The sequence below is a fragment of the Pyrus communis genome, chromosome 2 (assembly GCF_963583255.1).
Source record: "Pyrus communis chromosome 2, drPyrComm1.1, whole genome shotgun sequence".
NCBI classification, from domain to species: Eukaryota; Viridiplantae; Streptophyta; class Magnoliopsida; order Rosales; family Rosaceae; genus Pyrus; species Pyrus communis.
In genome coordinates, this window is record NC_084804.1 from 29062646 (window position 1) to 29085925 (window position 23280).

At 38.1% G+C, this 23280-nt stretch overlaps 2 protein-coding genes across 11 annotated transcripts; both read left to right on the top strand.

Moving 5' to 3' along the window:
- LOC137724533 (zinc finger CCCH domain-containing protein 19-like) lies at positions 1–12071 on the top strand. Its single transcript, XM_068463291.1, has 10 exons — positions 1–1559; positions 1646–1725; positions 3484–3671; positions 4807–5728; positions 5834–5961; positions 6339–6398; positions 6476–6526; positions 8456–8526; positions 9476–9630; positions 9795–12071. Exons 1-10 carry the CDS (start codon positions 220–222, stop codon positions 11882–11884), a joined length of 5085 nt encoding a protein of 1694 aa, XP_068319392.1. The 5' UTR covers positions 1–219; the 3' UTR covers positions 11885–12071.
- A 2023-nt stretch (positions 12072–14094) lies between these two features.
- On the top strand, positions 14095–22319 carry LOC137725212 (bifunctional aspartokinase/homoserine dehydrogenase 1, chloroplastic-like). 10 transcript variants are annotated; one of them, XM_068463821.1, is made up of 7 exons: positions 14095–14499; positions 14587–14647; positions 17856–17954; positions 18068–18241; positions 18596–18694; positions 18875–19069; positions 19833–20060. In XM_068463821.1, exons 4-7 carry the CDS (start codon positions 18161–18163, stop codon positions 19947–19949), a joined length of 492 nt encoding a protein of 163 aa, XP_068319922.1. In that variant the 5' UTR covers positions 14095–14499; positions 14587–14647; positions 17856–17954; positions 18068–18160; the 3' UTR covers positions 19950–20060. The 10 variants fall into 10 exon arrangements, with proteins under 10 accessions (XP_068319922.1, XP_068319919.1, XP_068319918.1 ...); XM_068463818.1 differs by having other exon boundaries at positions 14587–17998; positions 18127–18241; positions 19833–20061; XM_068463817.1 differs by having other exon boundaries at positions 14587–17954.
- Positions 22320–23280: the final 961 nt, after the last annotated feature.

Below are 23280 nucleotides of genomic sequence, written 5' to 3' on the forward strand. Positions count from 1 at the left end.
GCCCTTGTTGCTTACGGCATTTCTTCTGTTTGGCTGTCGTGGCAGTTGCCTCCTTCTCCTTCGCTACTACTCCCCTCAGTTAATACAATCGTTTTAGTGTTGTGTAACGATTAAACGACGACATATAGCCCTGCAGGGGAACCGGAAGCTTAAAACCCTAACCCTAGCTCTTTGGATTTTAGGGTTTTCAATCTCTGATTTCCAATTTCAGTTACTGCCATGGAAGCCGACGAGGAAGATGCTTCCAAGGTGAACGAGCCTTCGATTTCACTCCAAGACGACGCTTTACCGTTGCCTCATACAGGAGAGGAGCTCCGGAACACCGAACCACAATGCGACCCGGAGTCTGCACCTGAGCCCGAGCATGGCGGCTCGGGGCTTGGGGTCGACGGAGAATCTGATTCGGTTGCGTCTTCGGTAGAGAGAGGCGATGGGGATGGAATTGGAGGAGGGTGTAAGGAGGGGGATACGGAAATGGTGGATGTGGCTGAGGCGGTGGTGGCGGTTGCGGAGACAGTTGAAACTGATGCAGTGGAGGATTTGGGGGTGGCGATGGAGAAGTCTGCTGCTGACGCGGGAGAGAAGATGGTGGTGGAAGAGGAGACGAATGTGATAGAAGGTCACGTGGCTGAGGACAGGGAGGTTGAGGAGGTGACGAATGTGGCTGAAAGTCACTTGAGAGAGGAAACCGAGGTCAAGGAGGAGATGCATGTGGCTGGAGGTCACGTGACAGAGGAAACTGAGGTGGAGGAGGAAATGACTGTGGCCGGTGGTCATGTGACAGAGGACACTGAGGTTGTGAAGGGGATGAATGTGGCTGAAGGTTATAGCACAGAGGAAGCTGAGGTTGGGGATGTGGATGATGAGGTATTGGAGACAGAGGTGAAGGTGTTGCCTGAGGAAGCTGCTGTGGCTAACTCGGACAAGCAGGAGGCTGAGGATTCTAATGTGGCTGAAACGGCTGAGGAGACTGTGCTTTCAGTGAAGGATGAAACAGAGCAAATGACGGGTGAAGCCAAGGGAGGTGAGGTTGAGGCCGAGACAGTGGGAGAGGAGACTGAGACCGAGGTGGAAGGAGAGGAGGATGGGAACGAGACGGTGGGAGAGGAGGATGGGAACGAGGCGGTGGGAGAGGAGGATGGGAGTGAAGCGGTGGGAGAGGAGGATGTGAATGAGGCGGTGGGAGTGGAGGCAGAGGCCGAAGCGGAGGGAGAGGAGGCTGAGGCCGAAGCAGAAGGAGAGGAGGCTGAAGCAGGGGGAGATGATGAGGAGAATGCGGCAGACATGTTGACTGAGACTGACACAGTTGGGGAGTTGGATATGGTTGATGATGTAATGGAGGAGACAACTGAGGCAGAGGAGACGGGGGCGGCAGAGGAAGAAGCAGAAGAAATGGAGGTGGAAGAGGAGGAGGAGACAAAAAGAGCCGGCAGTGGTGGGAAGAGGAAGCGTGTGAAGAGTTCTAAGGACACGGGAAAACTCCTCTCAAAGAAGAAAATGGAAGAGGATGTCTGTTTCATTTGCTTTGATGGGGGTGAGCTTGTGCTTTGTGACCGCAGGTCAGTTGAACTTTGCTTACTGTGTGTGCTTCTTTTGACGTTATTTCTGTGATTGGTTTATTGATTAGTTTAATTGGTGGTTTCAGGGGATGTCCCAAAGCATACCATCCTTCATGTGTTAATCGTGATGAGGCCTTCTTTCGAGCCAAGGGTCGATGGAATTGCGGTAAGTTGCTGCGGCTGAAGTCCTTAATTTTCTTTTCCTTTTCACCAAGTTTTATTGTTTTATTTAATTCTGATGTAGTACGTTAAGGGCCAGTAGACTATTAATGCACAATGTACTTGTTTGTACAATGTATATTCAGGATTTTCTAGTATGCTCCGGGGTATTCTATACACTGGGATTTGATGACTGTATTCTAACGGCCAACAATCCCAATGTATTGGATACCCCTAAGTATAGTAGAATTTCATGTATATTCATAATGGACATTCATTACTAAGTTTAAATGCATTTTGAACAAACATCCATTCAGCACATACACCTCATTAAACAATTCATCTAGTGGAATAGGCCTTTAAACTAAGACCCTTTGTAATCTTGAGGAGGCTTCGGTTTTCTGATCAGTTCCTAGATTTACCTTTGAGAATTTAGGTTCATCTCCTAGCTTCTGCTAAATTGAATTCTCTTTATTTTTATTTATTCCATGTCTTCGTATATTTGTTTCTTTGGTGATCATTTATGTGTTTAGCATGCGGTTTCTGTAGCTTCAAACTCCAGCTGCATTAGTGCTTCCTTGGTGCAGTGATGATTGAGTTAGTGTTTTTATGTTGTAAAATTATATTTTTGCTTTTCGTTTTCGTTTTTGATATTTGGTTTAAATTATATGAAAATGATATTTTATTAGTTGCTGGCTAGGGGTCTAAAATACTGTGATACTTTTGAAATATTTGTATTTTTTCAAGTAAGTGAATTTTTTTTGCATACTTTCAGTATCCTGAAGTATTGGACAGTTTGTGTCTAGTTAGAGTTGATTTGGAGCTGCATGTTTGTAATTATTGACCTGGAATATTATTATTTGGATGACTATTTGTTAATTGTCCTTGAACAGTTTGTGTGCTTTGAAGATATTAGTTAGTATCCAAGTGATTATGTATTTGTCTGGAATTATGACTACAAGTACCTGCAAGATGTAGTTCTTTGTTTACTTTACAATTATAAAAATTTGAAATCGTTTACCAAGAGAAGGGCATTGCTTTTTCTGCAGAGAGGGATCAGTTTTTTGATCCTTGGTTTAGATTTTCTTTTATAATGACAAGGGGAGAAACAATTGCTGATGTAATGACCTATGACCGGCAGCTAAATAGGGAATTGACGGACATTGTGTTTTGACCTATTACCAAGAGAGTTACAACTGCTTGTATAAGGTTATGTTATAATATAGAATGGGGACTTAAGCGGGTCAAATAAAATTCAAGTTTTGGGAAGAAATATATCAGGCATAAGTGTATCGTGTACAGTTAAGTTACTGTTAAAGTAACGTAACAAGTACCAAACTCCTACCAAGTACCTTAGCAAACCACTTTTAGGCAACACTTTATCAACTTCTTTTATTTTTTATTTATTTTTATTCTTTCTTCCTTTTTTTGGAAGATTTTTAAGGGTTCATGAAAGGTATTCAGCATTTACCTCAGTTCAGACTTCAGACTCTAGCCTTAACCTGGAAGTTATGTGTTTGTCCGCTTCAATTTTTATTATTCATGTACTTTTAGTGAATCTAGTTGCCAGTGTCTTTTTTGATAGAGATTGCAGGCATTATGGCTATTTTGAACTCTTCATCTTATAAGCACCAGTTCTTTTACATGTGTCACTGGGTTTCATCACTTAACGATGTTAACGTCATTATAAAAATGCTTATTTGAAAATTATTTCAATTCTTTTGGTTGCTGGGCAGTATCTGATGTATTAATAAATATATTTTAGGTTGGCACCTTTGTAGCAACTGTGAAAAGAGTGCCCACTACATGTGTTATACATGCACCTTTTCCTTGTGCAAGGCGTGTATCAAAGATGCTGTTGTCTTATGTGTTCGAGGAAACAAAGGCTTCTGTGAGACATGCATGAAAACTATCATGATGATTGAAAAGAATGAGCAAGGAAACAAGGACAAGGTATGATGCCCTCTTTCTTCTGTTATTCCCTAATCACTTTTGTATTTTCCTTTTGCTAGCATTGTCACGATTAGGGTCAAGGGTTATATCTTTCTTGGGAGTGTTTTAGTGTGTGAAAGTAGTGTGTCGTGAAGTTCATTTTTGCTACATCCTAATTAAATCAGTCAGCCAAAAGGGAAAAAAGAAACAACAAAGCGTATACATTTGGAGGTTTCGTAAGCCTCTGTATGTAATGACGTTAGTGACTTCCCTTTCTTCTAATCGAAGGTGAACTGGGAACAGCAGTATCTTGGTTTCCCTGGTGATTTTTTCCTAGGGTTGTTGATGTCTGGGATTTGTCTTTATATGCTCTTTCCCTTGTTCTCATCTTGTTTTGTTTGAGTTCCCTTCTGGCGGACTGTAGTTCACTCGATGAACAATGTATCCAGTCAGTGCATATTGAGTTGCTTGAGTTTGTACAAGTCATATATCTGGAATTATATGTTGAATTATGTCAATAAATTTAAGGGAAGCTAGTTTGATTGAGTTTTTTTTTTTGTAATATTTTTTTTGTTTGTAAGAAATCTTTTATAATATGTTGGAAAATATGGCTTCAAGAATAAAGCATCTAATTGTAATTCCATGTATCGGTTTGAAACCTATGGCATAATAAAGTGTCTGGTTATAATTTTGTGCAAAAACGAACAAAAAAGAAAGGAAGATTAGATGTAATGTAGCTGAAAGCTCATGTGAAATGGTTGAGGTGTTGCATATACTCACCCTATTAGAGATTATAGGTCTATCAATGCCTGTGTCGATAGTCCTTTGATACTTAACTGCTGCTGCCCAAGTTTTCATGCGACAGAGGAAATGTCGTTTTAATTTGTCATTGTACATATAAGTCAAAGTCAGAGAGTGTTTGTCTCTCCCTTTGGTTGGGAATTCTCAGCAATGTCCACCTGTATAATTCTAGTGTGTCATGGTTTGAGTGGTATGTCATTAGACATTAGGTCTGGTCAATTAATTAAAATCAAAATTATAACATTACAATTTATAACATTAATCTTGTCCTTAACTATGTACTGTTTTCACTTCACACGTTTAAACTGCTTGCAGTGGCATTCGTTTTATTCTTTTTTTTCTTGTGCTTGTGCAGGATGAAGTTGATTTTGATGATAAAAGCAGCTGGGAGTACCTCTTCAAGGATTATTGGATAGACTTAAAAGAGAAGTTATCTCTAACGCTTGATGACCTTGCTCAGGCCAAGAATCCAAGGAAGGGATCAACTGGACGTGCTAATAAACAGGAGTCACGTGATGAACCCTATGATGCTAATGATGGTGGAGGGTCTGATTCTGACAACTCTGAGAATTTGGATTTAGTTAACCCTAAAAAAAGAAAGTCCAAAAAACGAATGAGAACCCGTGCAAAGGGGAGGGATTCATCAAGTGCAGCTACAGCAACTGGCTCTGGAGGTCCATCTGCAGATGACAGTACAGGGTGGGCATCAAAGGAACTTCTGGAGTTTGTAATGCACATGAGAGATGGTGACGAGTCTGCTTTATCTCAGTTTGATGTCCAGGCTCTCTTGCTAGAATATATAAAAAGGAACAAACTTCGTGACCCTCGGCGAAAAAGTCAGATAGTTTGTGATATAAGGCTTCAAAATTTATTTGGGAAACCACGCGTTGGGCATTTTGAAATGTTAAAGCTTCTTGAATCCCACTTTCTTGTAAAAGAGGATGCTCACACTGATGATCTTCAAGGGAGTGTTGTTGATACCGATGACAATCAGTTGGAGGTTGATGGCAACTCTGATACCCCAGTAAAGGCCAGTAAAGATAAGAGACGTAAAGCACGTAAAAAGGGTGATGGGAAAGGACCTCAATCTAATATTGACGACTTTGCAGCCATTGATATGCATAACATCAATTTAATTTTCTTAAGGCGTAATTTAGTGGAAGATCTACTTGATGATCTGGATAACTTTCAAGACAAGGTTGTCGGCTCTTTTGTCAGAATTAGAATTTCTGGTAGTGGTCAAAAGCAAGATTTGTATAGGCTGGTGCAAGTTACAGGTAATTATTTGATTAATTGTCTTTCATTGTATTTTTGGCGTGAGCAACGAAGGCATTAAACTTTCAGAATTGTAAAGTTCATTGTCTAAATGATTTTCTGAACAGGTACATGCAAAGGTGCTGAGCCATATAAAGTTGGTAAAAGGATGACAGACATCTTGCTAGAGATATTAAACTTAAACAAGACAGAGATCATTTCGATTGATATCATCTCAAACCAAGAGTTCACTGAGGTGATTTAGCATATAACTAACTATTTCCTTTCAATTCCAAACTCGGTTTAAAAATAACATAAATGTGGCTCTTAAAGAGACATGATTTGGACATCCTTGTTCTCAAGGGCATGTCCTCCATTAGAAATAACATTAGAAAGACTGATAATGCTTGCCATTGGGCAAGATATGGTACAAGGGAAACGTGAATAATTCTCACATCCAATCGAATGGATAGTGTAGTTTGCTTTTCCCTCTTTATTGGGAGAGACTGCAGCTTTATGTGCATCATAGTGAAGATTGCTGGAAAAGCAATTTTTGTTTGAATTTTTTTTGTTTCTGCTTTCATTTAGAAATCACTTGTTTGATTATCACCTTGTTTCATTGTTTATTTTTAGGACGAATGCAAACGACTGCGTCAGAGCATAAAATGTGGACTTATCAACCGGCTTACTGTGGTATTTCTATTTTCTATTGTTACTTTTGTGTGTTGATGTTAATTTTTATTTTCTCCTGAGAAAGTGGTCGTTTGCAGGGTGATGTTCAAGACAAAGCAATGGTGCTCCAAGCAGTCAGAGTCAAAGATGTAAAACTCTTGCCCTTTTATCCCTTAAAGTTGCTTTCTCACTTGTAAACTTCTTTTCCTTCAATTTTTTATTTGCATCTTGGACATATTCTATGTACTCTTAGGCTTGCACATGTTTCATGTCGCATCAGATGTTGTTGGTAATTCATCTCAAAATTGAGCTCCATATTACAGCATTGACTTTAGGAATTGCTGTAGATTTGATTTCCCGGATAAAGTTTTAAAGTGTACTTAGGAAAGTTTTGTTTCACAGAAAAGGAAAGAAAAGAAAATATGATGATGCAAGGATGATGATGACGATGATGACGATGAAGAAAATATATACCTCCACTGAGTGTCCACTTAGGGAGAAGATTATAATATACTTTATTCATAAAAAGGACTGGATTCATTAACTAATCTAAAATATACAAGATTGGTGGACTGCATACAATATAATGGAACGGAGAAGTTCCATTTATTGTTCATAAAAAGATACAGAAACCACTGATTAAAGGTAATTAAGCAAAGCTTTCCTTCCTCCAAATATATTAGATACAGTAAGTAGCCCTCCAATCTGCAAAAGTGACAAAGAAACAGTTTCTTGTAATCCAAATACGTGTGTTGTGTTACTGGCTCCTCGTTATAAGAACCAGGAATCTTATGTTTCTGTAAATTGGTAAACTATATAATTTGGAAGCATGCAAGGACCAAATAATGCTTGTAGACTTTTAATATTAGTATAGGCTTATGTGGTTGCCAAATTCCAATCCCTTGAATTAGGTACGCTAGAAACTTACTCCACACTTAATAAAGGACTTAGGTAGTGATCTGAACCAAGGTTTGTTTTATCTATTTTTTTAGCCCAAGTAGGCTTCTTTCTTCGTGTTTGGTTTTCCAACTTCAGTTATTGGCTTGTAAAGGGAAACGTAGCTTGGCATATTTGCTTACCACAATGGGTTTGATTATAGAGGGTATGAGGTCCTGGTTTCCAAGTTTAATTCTGATTGATTTTTTTATCTGTACCACCCATAAAGGCACAACAAAGAGGAGTAATTTTGGTGTTATTATGTTTTTCAATTTAGAAGATATTTGGGATATGGTACACTGTCACCATGTAATAAACTTGTCTAAGGTTGAGTACTAGCTGCTACTAGCACTATGGTGTAATGGTTTTCCTCTCCATTTGTAAGTGGATCTGAAGGGTTGCATATGAAGCCTAGGTGAAGCAACTTATTGCTTTTTCCAACTTAACTGGACATCTGAATGCTATTGATGTCGAGCTTCAACAGTTGCATTTCAAGTTGGTCTTGAACAAGTAAAGGCCGACCATTGAACCCCAAAAATCAAGCTTGCCGATTTTACTTGCTGAGCTTTGGAACCAATCAAGCGATGGATCCTTATTTAAGCCTTAAGTCTGTCATTTATAAATTTTCAAATGAAGTATAACACAGGGTGACATGGCATAAATACCTAATGTTGAGATAGGTAGGTGCTTTATTTTTGTAACCCTATGGTTGGGTTCCAGATCAACTCAAATATAAAACAAGCTCAATCCAGTCTTGAACTTGTGAGCAGATCAAGTTCTTTGCAGCCATCCTCTGCCATTTGCTACCGGAGTTTTAATGTTTTCATGAAGAGATCAAAGACCTAACATGTCTGCAACATAGGAATATCGGCAAGAACTAGTTGCTTTTCCCCAATTAATTCCTAATAATCTCAACCAGATTTGTTCTTTAAGAAGGATTGTTTTTTCCTCTTCTTCTTAGATGCAATATGGATTCTGGCTCCTTTAGTGTTGACTCAACCCTTATTTTAAATCTTGTAGGTGTAAATTCAATATACACTATGCCCTCTGTTTTTCCTATAACTTGATTTTGATATTATTTTTGTAATAGTTTTCCTTGCTTTTCTTTGATGGATTTGTTTTATTTATTTATTCTGATACAGTGGTTAGAAACGGAGATAGTTAGACTCAGCCATCTTCGTGATCGAGCAAGTGAAAAAGGGCGCAGGAAGGAATATCCTTTACTTTTCAAGTTTAATACATTTTTATTCACAATTTTTTTGTGGGAAAGTGATTTCTGCAGACCCTCCTTTTTTACCTTATAGTTCTACACATTCACTTTAATTTGGTCCTTGATTTGTTCACTCCAATGGCTGGAAAAAAGAGGGGTCTGCAAGAGGTGAAATATGGTGTGCAAAAATCATTTCTCTTTTCTTGGTGTGTGATGTTTAAATGCACTACTCTCTTTCCTGAAGTCTGAGCTATTTGGTGTAATTTTATATTTACTTGCTTTCCAAGGCTGTGGCCTTCGATATAAATTGACCTGTTTCTTATATTAGTGATTTCCAGAAAACTTAAAAACTTTATATTGGTAAAGGAGGAAATTTTACCCTCGCATGTTTTTTTTTTTTTTTTTTCTCCTGCTATGATTAGAAGTAATGAGTGACACATGTGAAGGGATACTTTATACCAGTTGAGGTCTTCTTTTTCTTTATGTTTTGTTTTGGAGGGGAATTGGATGTTGCAATAAGCAGATGCATTTGGCCTTTTTCTCTCTTTGATTTTACAAGAAATTTTAGCACTCTAACTTTACAAGAAATTTTAGCTCCTTAATAGAGCATCAGATACCTATTTAATAGTTCCATCTGCCTTTTTCATTAGTTGATGCCAGAAACACGTATTTTCACTGTCAGTATAAAAAAAAATCCTATTAATTTCTTGATTCTTTGGAAAGAAAACCTTAAATTACCTTTTTCTTTTTTTTTTTTTGTATTTTTTTGGAGATGCTTTTGTTGTATATATATATATGTATATCCCACTTAATGGGATAAGGCTTCTTTGTTGTTGCTGCTACTGCTTTTGTTGTATATGGTACTTTTTTTTTTTTAATGGTCAATGTTGTATATGGTACTTTAAGATGACTAGGAATAGGTATGATGTAAAATCCTTAACTTTCTTTTCACGCTTAGAGAGTGTGTAGAGAAGTTGCAGCTTCTAAAGACGCCTGAGGAACGCCAGCGTAGACTAGAGGAAACTCTAGAAATACATGCGGATCCAAATATGGACCCAAGTTATGAATCTGAGGAGGAGGAAGACGAAGGAGATGACAAGAGACAAGGTCCCATTTCTTTTTTTTTTTTTTTTTTTTGGGAATTTTTATACCTTTAATTCTCTAGTGCTATTTTCTTTTTCATTAATTCAATCATAATTTTTTAACTGAAACGATAGCGATAATCCAGTCATTATTTCAGTCATTAATAACATAGCTTTCAACCCATGCAGATAGTTACACGAGACCTACAGGTTTTTCCTTTGGAAGGAAAGGGAGGGATCCAATTTCTCCACGAAGAGGAGGATCTTCTTTTAATGATTCCTGGAGTGGGACAAAGAATTATTCCAATACGAATCGAGAGTTAAGCAGGAATACGTCAAATAAGGGATTCTACAACAAAGCAGAAAATACAACTGGAGCTGGTGAGAGAGTGAATGATTCATGGGGTCAAGGAAGAGACAGAGAAACGCAGCAAACAAGCCACTGGGAGAAGAAACAAATTATTTCAAGTTTAGAAACAGGTGTTAGGAGTACGCAGTCTGTGGTACAATCTGAATCATCTCCTGGTGGTGGCTCAGGAAATTCAGTTGCACATTTCACCACTGGCTCAGCGCAATCTACACCCACTATCAATGATTCAGAAAAAATATGGCATTACAAGGATCCTTCCGGGAAAATTCAGGGACCATTTTCCATGGCACAGCTACGCAAATGGAATAACACTGGCTATTTTCCTGCCAACTTGAGAGTTTGGAAGAACACTGAGAAGGAAGAAGATTCTATCCTGGTAACTGATGTATTGGCTGGAAAGTTCCAGAAAGACCCTTCACTGGTTGACAGTAGTTTTCTAAAGGCCCAAATGGTGCATGATTCATGTCTCTCACCTGCACCGTCTGGGAAGCCTCAAGGAGGTCTCTTTCAACGGGGTACAGAAGGCCAAGCTGCAGGAGGAAGTTGGGGATCTGAAAACGAAATTACTTCATCCTCAGCCAGAGGTACTCTATCATCAGTTGAGGTTCCTAAGTATTCTTCAGATGGGTGGGGCACAACAAACTTTCCCTCACCTACTCCATCCCAAACTCCATTAGGTGGGGCAAGGGGTCAAGCTTATGAAAGTAATTGGTCACCCACCCCTGTTCATCCAACTGGCTCTGTCTTGGGTGGGAATGGAGTGATGCAACCTAGTACAGTAGCTACTCCAGAAAGTGCATTGCGAGTTTCTGGAATTGATCGCTCAAGCTCTCTTTCCGGCATTAATGCAGCACCCAAGTCTGAAACTGCTGTGCTTCTGGGCTCTACAAATACTCTTCAAATGCATGGTCAAGTAAATGCTTCAATGAATCAAGTAACAGATGTGAAAAATCTTGTTTCAAATCTGCAAAATCTGGTACAGACTGTTACTAATCGTACTCCCGGTGGTGATGCTCGAGGGTGGGCTTCTGGTTCAGTTCCAAAACAGGAAATGACTGCTCCAGGGCCAGTACCTGGGAGTGAAACTCAACCCTGGGCAGGTGCTCCATCCCAGAGGATAGAACCAATTAATGCTTCTACTATGCCTGCACAACATCCGGCCCATGGTTACTGGGGTAACGCTTCATCTACTAACAATGCTACCCAGTCTATTAATACAGGAAATGCAGCTGGAAATTTGCCTTCATCAGGCTTCTCTGGTGTTCCACAGTCTGATCCTTGGAGACCCCAAGTCCCAGCTAATCAATCATACATTCAGCCTCCAGCACCATCACCCCAGGTACCTTGGAGCATGGGTGTCCCAGATAACCAAAGTTCTCTGCCAAGAAAGGGGCAAGAGAATCAAAACGCAGGTTGGGCGCCAATTGGGGGAAATCCAAACATGGCCTGGAGAGGACAAGTGCCAGGAAATACAAACATGAATTGGGGAGCTCCGGGACAGGGTCCAGGGTGGGCTGGACCTGGTCAAGGTCCAGTACCTGGAAATGCAGCGCCTAATTGGGTCCAACCTGCTGCTCAAGGACCTCCTTCGTTAAGTGGAAATCCCGGTTGGGCTCCATCTGGTCAAGGGCCAGCAGTTGCGAACACCAATCCTGGTTGGGCTGGGCAAACTCAGAATGGAGGAGATAGGTTCTCAAATCAAAGGGATCGCGCTCCGCATGGCGGAGATTCTGGTTATGGTGGTGGAAAGCCCTGGAATAGGCAGTCGTCCTTTGGTAGTGGTGGTGGTGGCGGCGGGGGAGGAGGGTCTTCGAGGCTGCCTTTCAAAGGGCCCAGAGTGTGCAAGTTCTTTGAGAGCGGTCACTGCAAGAAGGGCGCAGCGTGTGATTATCTGCACCCGGACCAGTAAGATTTTTGGGAACACAGAAGCAGCAGCAGCAGAAGAGCAGTTCATAGTGTACAGCAAATTTCCCATGGAAGAGTTTTGACTTTTGTATAAACGCTTTGTTTTGTTAATCTTTTAATTACAATGACAGGGTTAGTTTAGTGTATTATGCTTTGTTTGGTCTTTCCCACATTCTTCGTTACTGTTTAGATATTCCAATGTGTTACAATCATGGGTGATCTTGATGCATGTAAGATTTCTTGTACTCTAAAGAATGGAAAGAAAATGCAAGTTTTTATAAATAGAGGGAGATTCGAACTCGCTTATCTATCCAGTAGGCAAAGGTTCTGGTGTTAAATTGAAGGGAATTGAACTCTAGACGTATCTCAATATTAACAGATCAATTGATCCTCCCTCGCAACTGTCATAATGACATCGGAGCCATATAAGTTAATCTCACGACTCCGTGAGTGGATTAAAAACATGAACGAGGATCGTTATGGTGACATACAAGTCGGTTACGATTTACACATGTTTTAGCGAGTACTTTTGTACCGCACGATCAGCATCGAACCGTCGAGGACATTCTACTATTCTAGTGCAGATGACAAGGAGGGAAGTGAAAAAACAACATCAGACAAACAAACAAGGAAATAGCAGGAGATCGGGAATTCATTGATGATTCTCAGCTGAATCATTGATGGATTCACAGATAACTGCTTTCAATTGATGAATGAATTTGATGGTCATGTTAATCCAATCACCCAAAAATAAAGGCAATTATTTGTGTCAAAAACATGGACACCAATTATTCGTGGAAAAAGAAAAGTGCAAATGGGAAATGCCCAACTCAGAAAATCAAAAGGGCAAATGAAAAAATCCCAGTTCAGAAAAATTATGGTCCGATTGTTACTCATCTTCCTAGATGAACAAACCAAGAGCATGAATTCAGAAAAATACAAAAAACATGAAATACGCGGGAGTCTACCGGGAAATGCTCTGAACTCATGATAGTCTTGTTCATCTCCTATGGTTTGTGTGAAAAGAAATCTGAGGGGGAAGGTTGGATTGTTGATAGCATTTGGTATTTATATCACCCACACTCAAATCCATCAAAATCCTTCATTCACAAAAATCCCAGCAAATGTTTGACATTTCCACTGTACTTAGATTTGTATGGACTTTTTAAACTTTTAATTGACTACCCATGAATTTGGATGTATTCTTTAAATTCTCCAAAATCCTAATTTAATTACCCTATGATTTTAAAATCATTTAAAATCTATATTCAAACTCCTAATTGACTACACTCTGATTTTAAAGTCTATTAAAATACTAACAAATTTTAATTTGACTACACCCCTTTAGTCTTAATTTCGGATGAGATTTTTAACCCATCTTGTCACGTCACGTGTCATTATCCGAAAATATTATTTTGTGGATAGATTTCCGATAAGATTTTTAACTAATCTCGACTCCGCACGTGTCACTATCTGTTTACAATAATTTAGCCAAGATTTCGATCAGATTTTCAACCAATCTTGTCATGCCAAGTGTCATTATCCGAACGTACTATTTTATGGATAGATTTCCAATAAGATTTTCAACCAATCCCGACACGCCACATGTCACTATTTGCTTACAATAATTTAGCCAAGATTTAGATAAGATTTTCAACCAATCACGTAGTGCCACATGACATTGTCCAGAACCTTATCCTGTCTTTTTTTGTCCATATAAACCCTATATCCATCATCATTTACTAAACTCAATCCTTCTTTTTTAGCTCATGATCCTTTTTTATTGTTTTTAAATCTTGAATTCTTATAATATTTTCTTTAAGAAGATTGTATGAAATCGATGAGCAATAGAAAAAATTATTGGCACAACATGAAGAATTGTTCAATCTGGAGAAAGGTAGAGATGAGACTTTCGCAATGGAAGAGGATGAGAACGATGGTTGGAGATGAGGTTGTACAATTTTAATTTTAATTTTTACTTTATGCTTCAATTATTTATATATGTTGTTTCAGTTACCCACAAGCTCGCATAACATATAATTTTAGGATGACGATTGAAGTCGCGATACTACGGTTGGCTGTAAGAGTATCGAAAGAGGTGTCAAATTTTAAACATAAAATTGAAATTTTATAGCCTATGTGATAATTTGACATCTTTTAAAATTTTAGTCCTCACCTCATATACCAAATTAAATTATTATTTTATATTTATATTTTACAAGTGTGAAACCCTAAATCACAATTCCTTGTTTCCATCTTGTGTTGCAGAAATTAAACTTTTGTGGTTGTGTGGATCAAGATCGAAGAGAAATCCCCCTCCTCCTCCTCTCTCAACCCTTCTTCCGCCGGCCCACCCGAGAAAAAGGCCAAGTCGCAGGCGGTGGCCTGTTCCCTCGATCCCAGCAAAATGGCCTCCACCACCTTCAGCACCACCACCCTCACACTCACCCGTCCCAGGACCCCAATAACGATGCTGTATTTGACCCCTCTTCCATGTCCCTCGACGAAGATCTCAAGCCAAACGACCCCTCTCCCCGAGGCATCGCTGCCAATTTGTCCCCAAAAAGGGACAGCCCCCTCAGCCCTCTACCAAGAAGCTTGTCATCAAGCTCGTCAAAGGTAAGCCTTCTCGATCCTAATACGATGTCGTATTTTGGGGCCAATTTTGATATACTGGGATCAGATCGTCATTTCTAGGTTTTGTAGGATTGGAGAGGACTCTGCAAATGGTTAGAGACGAAGAAGTTTGAAGGTTTTGGAATTCCAGGTGAAATAAATTAAAAATATTTGATGTTGCTGTCAAATTTTGTGGGCTGCTATTCTATATCATGACACATCAGATTTGGTTTTTTGATTGAAAATTTTTGTTGCTGTCTTTTATAATTATTAAAGCTGATTTGAACATTTTGACAGTTTCTTCGAAGATGCTTTAAGTGTCTATTAAATTAGAGCATTAGAAAATATTTGTGTACTCACTACGGAGTACCCAATTTCCTGACCAAATGACATGGCCCTGTGAAATGGGAACAGCTGTCCCTTTTAATTCTATATTAAACTTTTGCTATGTTGAGAACCAAACAGCCCTCTTCTTCCTCCTATTACCTTTGCCATGTTAAATATGGACAAACTCTATCCTCTTCCAACCTTGGTCAACCCCACCCCGTGACCTCATCGGCTCCGGCATCATGTGCAAGCTTCAAGCTCACTCACCAAGCCGACGTCGATTCCTTAACCGAGATATCCCAATCCGTAATCCTCTCAAATTTCGTCGACACAGTCTCACTGCTGGATGAAGTCATCGATGGGAGGAGGGTGGGCGGGCTTGGTGGTGGTGAGAGAGGACCGTGGCTTGGGATAATGGGATGGAACAGAACTCATGGAAGGCTAGTGATTTGCTGAATCGAATCGTATTATTATTCGATTTTTATTAATCCATCTATTGTTATTTGTAAAATCTTCAATTCACCTATCTTTTAGTTTTTCAATAACCCGTGTCTTTGATGAAAGCCTAGCTTATTAGCTCTAGCATCAACAACTATATGTACCGAGGAACAGTCAGCCCCGACCACCATTCCGAATCGTCCATCAGTCAGACCTCACCTCCATTCCGGATCGTCGGATAGTCATTCGGGATTGTCCATCAGTCAGGTCCAACTGGCAATATGGATCGTCTATCATTGAGGTCCAATTGCATTTTTTCCCTATTTAAAACATCAGTCTAGGGTTTAGGAAAAATCTTACATACATTTTCTCAGACTGTAGAACTCCTGACTCCCCATCATCTCCATGTTGCGCTGCGCTTCGGTGGCCTCCGCTATGCTACAATGATCCGCCGGCCATTTATTGTTGGAGAAGCAGAACCCTACCTCCCTGCCTACAACCTTAATTAGAGGGCCGCCTACCATCTCTCCTATCTCAATCAGAGGATCTTAGTAAATCTCATTTTACTTGAATGTTGTTTTTCGTGGAAATTAAGCTCATTATTATTTACAAATTTAGCTGTCATATATTACCATTTTTAATTTGTTCATAAAAAGTTAAAAACTGATATATGAAAATTTGTCAAGTTGGATTTGGTTGATGACATGACAAAAACGAACTTTCCTCCAACATTAAGCATCTTTATACCATGAGAGTTATAGGAAAACAAAAGATCTTTGTCTCAAACTTTCTGTGCAATCTTCATAATACAATCAATAGACTTTAATTCAACAAAGAGAACAATTTGAACATAGTAGCTATCATTCAAAGAAGTCGGTCGGATGTCCAAAATTATCAACGATTTAATATAACATTTCTTATTAGTGGTTTTGTAACATTGTTTCTTATTTAATTTAACATTGTTTCCAATTCATATTATTACTTTTTCAAATCTGTCAACTTACTGTATTTATATGTTTTTTTTTCTTTTTAGTATCTGACATTGTTAAAAAGGTGGACAATTTGAAAAGAAAAGTGGTTGCTGAAAGAGCAGGAAATGTGTATTATTTGAAGTTATGAGTTTTTAAAATACTAAAGGAAAATTTTTCTAAAGGCAATGGTTGTCTTAAGGAGGTACTCAATAAAGGAATCCATTATGTAAATTAGATGGAGTGTGATAAAAGTATAGCCTTTATGGTAATGGGATTTGATGATGAGATTAGTCATATGTTTCATCTTTGCTATTCACAGGAAAATGGTTCATTTCTGATAAGAATATTAGTGTAAAAGTCTAGGTTTTTTGCTATTTAATCAGGTGTGATGTATGGAATACAGTATGTCAAGTCTAAATTGTGTAAACTAAGTTGTATCGATTTCAAATCTACTTTAAAGTTAGCCGAATGTGCACTTCCACTTGCTTGCATGAATGATCCATCCACTGGTGGTCACATTAATTTAAAACCAGTTATGTGACCCCAGTTAATGGATCATTCATGCAAGCAGAACTGCACATTCAGCTAACTTCAAAGTAGATTTGACATCGATACGACTAAGTTTACATAATTTAGACTTAACATTCTGCATTACGTACATCACACCTGATCCAATAGCATAAAACCTAGACTTTTACACTAATATTCTAATTAGAAGTGAATCATTTTCCTTTGAATAGCAAAAAAGATGAAACATATGACTAATCTCATCATCAAATCCCATTACCATAAAGGCTATACTTTCATCACACTCCCAACTGATTTACATAATAAATTCCTTGATTGAGTACCTCCTTAAGACAACCATTGCCTTTAGAAAAATTTGCCTTTGGTATTTTAAAAACTCCTAACTTCAAATAGTAAACATTTCCTGCTCTTGCAATAACCACTTTTCTTTTCAAATTGTCCACCTTGTTAACAATGTCCGATACTAAAAAGAGAAAAAAAAAACATATAAATATAGCAAGTTGATAGATTTAAAAAGTACTAATATGAATTTGGAAGCAGTGTTAAATTAAATAAGAAACAGTGTTACAAAACCACTAAAAAGAACTGTTATATTAAACCGTTGATAATTTTGGACATCCAATGACTTCTTTGAATGATGGCTACTATCTTCAATTAGTTCTCTTTGTTGAATTAAAGTCTATTGATTCCGTTATGAAGATTGCACAGAAAGTTCGAGACAAAGATCTTTTGTTTGCCTATAACTCTGATGGTATAAAGATGCTTAATGTTGGAGGAAAGTTCGTTTTTATCATGCTATCAACCAAATCCAGCTTGGCAAACATGAGGGGCTTTCTGCCATCTATAGATTATAGTTTGTAATGTTTAGTTTTATGAAACAGACTTAAAATTTTGTTTTTAAAACTGTGCTTTGTTAATTTTGCTGGAAGTGTTTGTGATTGAGTTTAATTTACTGGTACTGTAACATAATGTATTGCTGCCATTTAAAACTATTCTAAACTCTGAATTTATTGTCAAGTTGTACTTTTGGTTTGGTTGTGCACTTTTTCCCATTATAATAAGGAATGATGTTGACCTTGCTGGACATGGAACAAGACTATGTTGGTCTAATGAGGATGAAACTGCTCAAGGTTTGGAGTCGTTTCTTAAAGCATTTGCCAGAATAGACTACTTGGCCCCTGTCATGGTTTAAGGGTGAGCTGTGCATTACAGTGGTTGTTGCTGGATTATAATTGAAGGTTTACTTTCCCTCTGTTTGTAACATTCTCTTTTGTTTATCACTGGACTGGTTGGTGTTCCTGGTGCAGCCCGTGATATATTCAGTGCCGTAAAGGATGTTGGGGCTAATGTTATTATGATATCTCAGGTTATGTCATCCTCTGAATTTGTGTTCATGGTATATGCTGAAGGAAGTAAATGCTGTTTCTGAGTTACTGCAGTCTAGATTTCGTGAGATTTTGAATGCTGGGTGTCTTTCTCAGGTGTTTGCTTTTTATTTGACTAATGTTCTTGACCAGGTTGCTCGATATGTAAATTAAGCAGGTCAAGGATAATGTACTGACACTAACAATTAGTTTATTGTTTACTTGTGAAAAACCTTATCGGACCCATATTTTGTGGATCAGTTAAAGAATTATAAGAGTTGAAAATGGTGACATGAATTTTAATGTGAATGAATGTGTTGGTTTGTATTCAGATATGTTTTATTCCATTCTTAACTGATTCCCACATTGAAATTTTTACTGCGCTCTATTTTTTATTTTATTTTACTTATGTTTGAATGTATCTTTGTGGTCATTTTTTAATACCAATTTCTGGCACCGATTCCCTCTCAGGTTCAAGTCATTCCAAACTGTAGTATTTTGGCAGCAGTTGGCCAAAAAATTGCCTGTACTCCAAGAGTTAGTGCAACTCTTTTCAATGCACTGGCAAAGGTTAGGGATTTATTATCATTTTATTAATTTTGGCAACAAGTTGGATTATTTTATTGATTTAACATTTCATGGTTTGTACACTGGTTTACAATCCGGGCTACTGTAGACTTTGATTCTACGCGTTTCTCATAATCCATTATTTACAATACGAAGGGATCTAATCTGTTTTATGAAATGCAGGCAAACATTAATGTGTGTGCAATTGCTCATGGTTGTACTGAGTACAAAATTACTGTAGTGATAAAGCAGGAGGATTGTATTAGGGCTCCGAGAGCAGTCCATTTTAGATTATATCTTTCAAGAACTGCAATAGCAGTGGGCAATATCCGACCTGCTCTGATTGGTGTCACATTATTCGATCAGTTAAGGGATCAGGTACTTAATTTCCCTTTTTCTTCAGTTATTATAAGGCTTTTGTATAATATTGCACGTGTAAGGTCAACTGTTATTGAAAATATTCATGACACTTTGGAGTTTAGAATTTTGAGGTGCTCAGTTTTGTTAGAGTCTGTCGTTCTGCGTGCTTTGTTGGTGGCCTTTTCTGGTTATTGCATATGAGTTCCCATCCTAGTCTGATTTAAGATTTGAAAGCAGCAAGATGTACTGATTCATTCTTCTCCTGTTTATGTGGTGGGATATGCACATCTAGTTTGTGCAAAGAAAACACGGTCAAATGAATGGTCAAAAACATTCTGAGGCCATGCATGTTGTTCATTTACAGCCACATGCAATTCAAAATTGGGTTTTACGGCCCCCAATTGAGTTATCCTCTCTGACTTTCATCATGTTCGTGATAAGTTGTATATTGCTGCTTGCTTATAAACCAAACTTTGATGAAAACTAGGTACTTTGAATTTCTTTTATTTGCGTGGGCAATTCATTAAAATTAAAATTTTCAAATCTCTGCATATAGCTACCCTCAAGGAAGAGTTTAACATTGATTTGTGTGTTATGGGAATTGCTGGCTACGGACAATGCTTTTGAATGAGGCGTAAGTTAAAAAGCTTTCAATGGAATATGATTTAATCAAATGCTTTGCATATTCTGAAGTAGACCTTGGAGTGGTGGTGGTCTTAATTCATACGTGTCGTTAATGAAATGTTTTTGAGTTGATAATTGACCAACGTGCTTCCTTTAGCAGCGGAAGTTGCTCCTTTCTACAGTCCAATTACTATATCTACGTACGTTTTATAAGTTTTTCTCTTTGTTAGTCTTTTCCAATTTCAACCTTTTCCATTGTATTTTTTATATTTAATTTACAAATAAAGTGATCCATTGCTTTATAGAGGCTGGTAGTAACTAGTTCAAATACATTTACTTCTTAAGTCATTGTCATTCTATAGTTTCACTTTGAGTGCCATAATTTACTTTTTAATTTTTCATTGTTGTAGGATTGTTGACTTATCTAGATGGAGAGAACTCTGAAAAGAGAAAGGAGTTGTAGCAGATATGGAAAAGTTTGTGCAGAATGTACATGGGAATCATGTTATTCCAAATACTGTTTTGGTTGACCGCACAGCTGACTCTATTCTTGCAAGTCATTACTATGACCGGTCGCGGTCACGAAGTCACTCCTGACAAAAAGGTAAATTCAGGGCCGCTTGATCTAGTAATATCTCTTTTTATACTTGCAAATTTCTTTCAAGTGTTTTATCTTTGATGATATCTAATTGCATGTTCTTGTTTCTGTAGTACATATAATTCCAATTAACTGAAAAGAACAAAAATGTCAACCATTTCCTTAATTAGTTGATCTATCCAAGTGCGTTTTGTGGTTTTAATTAATAATCTTGCATCCAAAACCCATGAATTTGGGATATCTTTCTTTCTGACAATTCATCATATAAGCGTGATCCAGTTTATAACATGGTGGGATAAATATTGGATGCCTGATGAGCAAAAGAAGTAGAGGTACCTAATATGGCATAGAAAGCAAAGGTTTTTGCTTTAACTTTCAAATCATCAAATATGCTTATGTAGAGACTCATGTTCAGCCAGAATAGAAATCTTATTATTGATTGTGGTTTGATCTTTTGTTTCCTTTTTCTTTTTCTTTAGTATTTAAGTCTTCTCGTAACTCACACAATCAACCAACATTGCAGTTTTGTTTTATAGTCTAAAATTCTTATATTCATCATACACACTGGGAGGTGTGGGGAAGTATATCTCAATATGAAATTAAGCTCATGTTTGATATTTGTGAATATACGAATGCCTAATGTTTAGGTAAGTACTCATTAAAACCACCTGATTATAAGATAAGAGTCTGTCTGCTTGTTGTCCGTTTAAATGAATTTTGAAATTCATTGATGAACAAACACTGAAAGGCTTTGGAATCTTTCACTGTAAGAAATGATTTACGTTGCTAGAAGTCAGGGGTAACTCAGAGTCTTTCCTCTATGCAAGGATATCTGCTGAGGAGTTGGCTGATCCTTGGATTCAGGGAATTTGTGAGCCAAGGAGGGCAAAATATCCTGTAAAGTTGATTTTCACCGTCCCATCATCATGCATTAGCAGGTAGAAAATTTCTAGGGTGAACTTGCTAATGCATGATGATGAATTTCCAGCCCATAAATATCCTAAATCGTGCGGTGAATCAGTACTTCTTTGGCGAATATATAGTTCTGCTGCACATTTTCACTTTAATGGACTGGCATTTGCTTTTTGTATGATACCATTTGGATAACACATTTGGGGGAAAAGCTTTCGTTACTGTTTACTTTAATGAAAAACCACATTTTTACACCAAAAAGTCAATTCTGGTACTATTCACTTTACCTTTTATTTTATCCTTATCGTTAAAACTCAAAGTTTTCAAGCCCTTTTTATTAGTTTTTCTTTATGTTTTTTGGTTAAGGATCAAGGATGATTTTAAGTTTTGACCGAATGGAATGATGCTTTAAACTCGAACAAAAACTGACCCAACAGAATGAATCAATGGTGCTTTATATTCTGTCAGCATTTGCTTTTATGGCGTGTTGCTGTTTCCATTGAGCTAGAGACTCTGCCCCTGATTGCCATTGAGACTTAACTTGCAAGTAAACCTAATAACAGTTCTTGATTTGTGCATTTGATTCTTATTTTCCCACACAAGCCATGAACTTTCTGACCCAGAGAATGGCTCTTCACTTTGTAGCTAGTTGGCTGATCCTGGATTCAGGGAATTTGTGAGCCTATGAGGGCAAAAATATCCTGTGAAGCTGAGTTTCTCCATCCCATCATCATGCGTTAGCAGGTTCACCCTAGAAATTTCTCAACAGAAAATTGTTGCTAGTACGTGATGTTTAACCGTCATTACGCCCAACCCTACCGGAGTCATTAGATTTTTGTGGTCATCAAGAGAACACGTGTCATTAGCTTAATATTTATTTGGAATTATGCCCAGCATTTCAGATGGCGATGTGAATTGTCATACCTCTTTGGTAGACTTCGTGATGGTTCTCTTGGGTTTCCGACTTTGGTACCTTGTAGAATTGTGATCCCATCTATGAATGAATGATTTTGTAGATGTGAATCTTCCTTGCGAATTTTGCTCTTCTATTGTTTACCCTTGTGCTTTTGGTTTCTATTTGTATGGTAATTTGTGGACATTGTGCGTTGTTAATTTTGCTGCAACTTCCTTCTACTTATAGGTCTGGTGGGTTCTTCCCCCGCTTATGTCATTTCGTTAGGACTTTCGCCGTCTTTGAACCATCCTTTTGGGATAGTCTCGTAAGTGGTTTATCATTTCATGTATCGTGAATGACAAAGTTATGATTTGAGCAAATTTTAAATAACCGAAAAGTGGCGGCAGAAAAAAGGATCAAAATAAGGAACCAAAAGTATTTTTAGAATTCGTGTGATCATTATTGGTGGTTGGAACATAGATGAGCAGATGAACAAACTGACTATTCCATACCTACCGTCAACAACCACTGCATGCTTAGCACTTGAGAGAGAGGGGGTCATGTGCCAACGAGTTCTCTTCTCTTAATCCCTGAGGTCTTGGTCCTCCCTTCTTCCCATGAGCCTTGATTTCTCCTCTTTTCCTCGGCCGTAGTCGGGCCTTCTCTTGAGCCTGCATTACTTCTAGGAGCCGAAAAGGACCATGTGTTAACAGTGGACTTGATGCATGTTCCCCAGAGAAGAAAAGAAAAATCGCTTCATCATATGCAAGATAACGAAATTGCTCTCTTAATTGGCTTTATATTTTTGGCGTTGCTTCTCCAAACGCTACGTACAAAATTCCAATTTGTCCATTGGTTTGGTTCGAGGGAGTACTCCTGAGGAGGTGGTTTGGAAATTAAAGGTCAGAAGCGACTGAACTTGATGGAACCGAAGCCATCGATGTGGTATCACTTCTGATGTTTTCAGGCGATGTGCAACTTCTTTTTCACTTGGAACAATTAATTAATGCATTCTGGAAATTCACTCATCATCTTTTGAGGCGCTCCTTAATCCGAAAACCGAAACTAATTTTAGGGTATAGAGAGATATGATATCAAATAGAGATATAAATGGAAAGTCTCTTTGATATGATATTAAGTCTCTTTGGTAATATGATATTAAGCTTAGCGTAGCCATGCCGCCTGCTTAATATATTATAG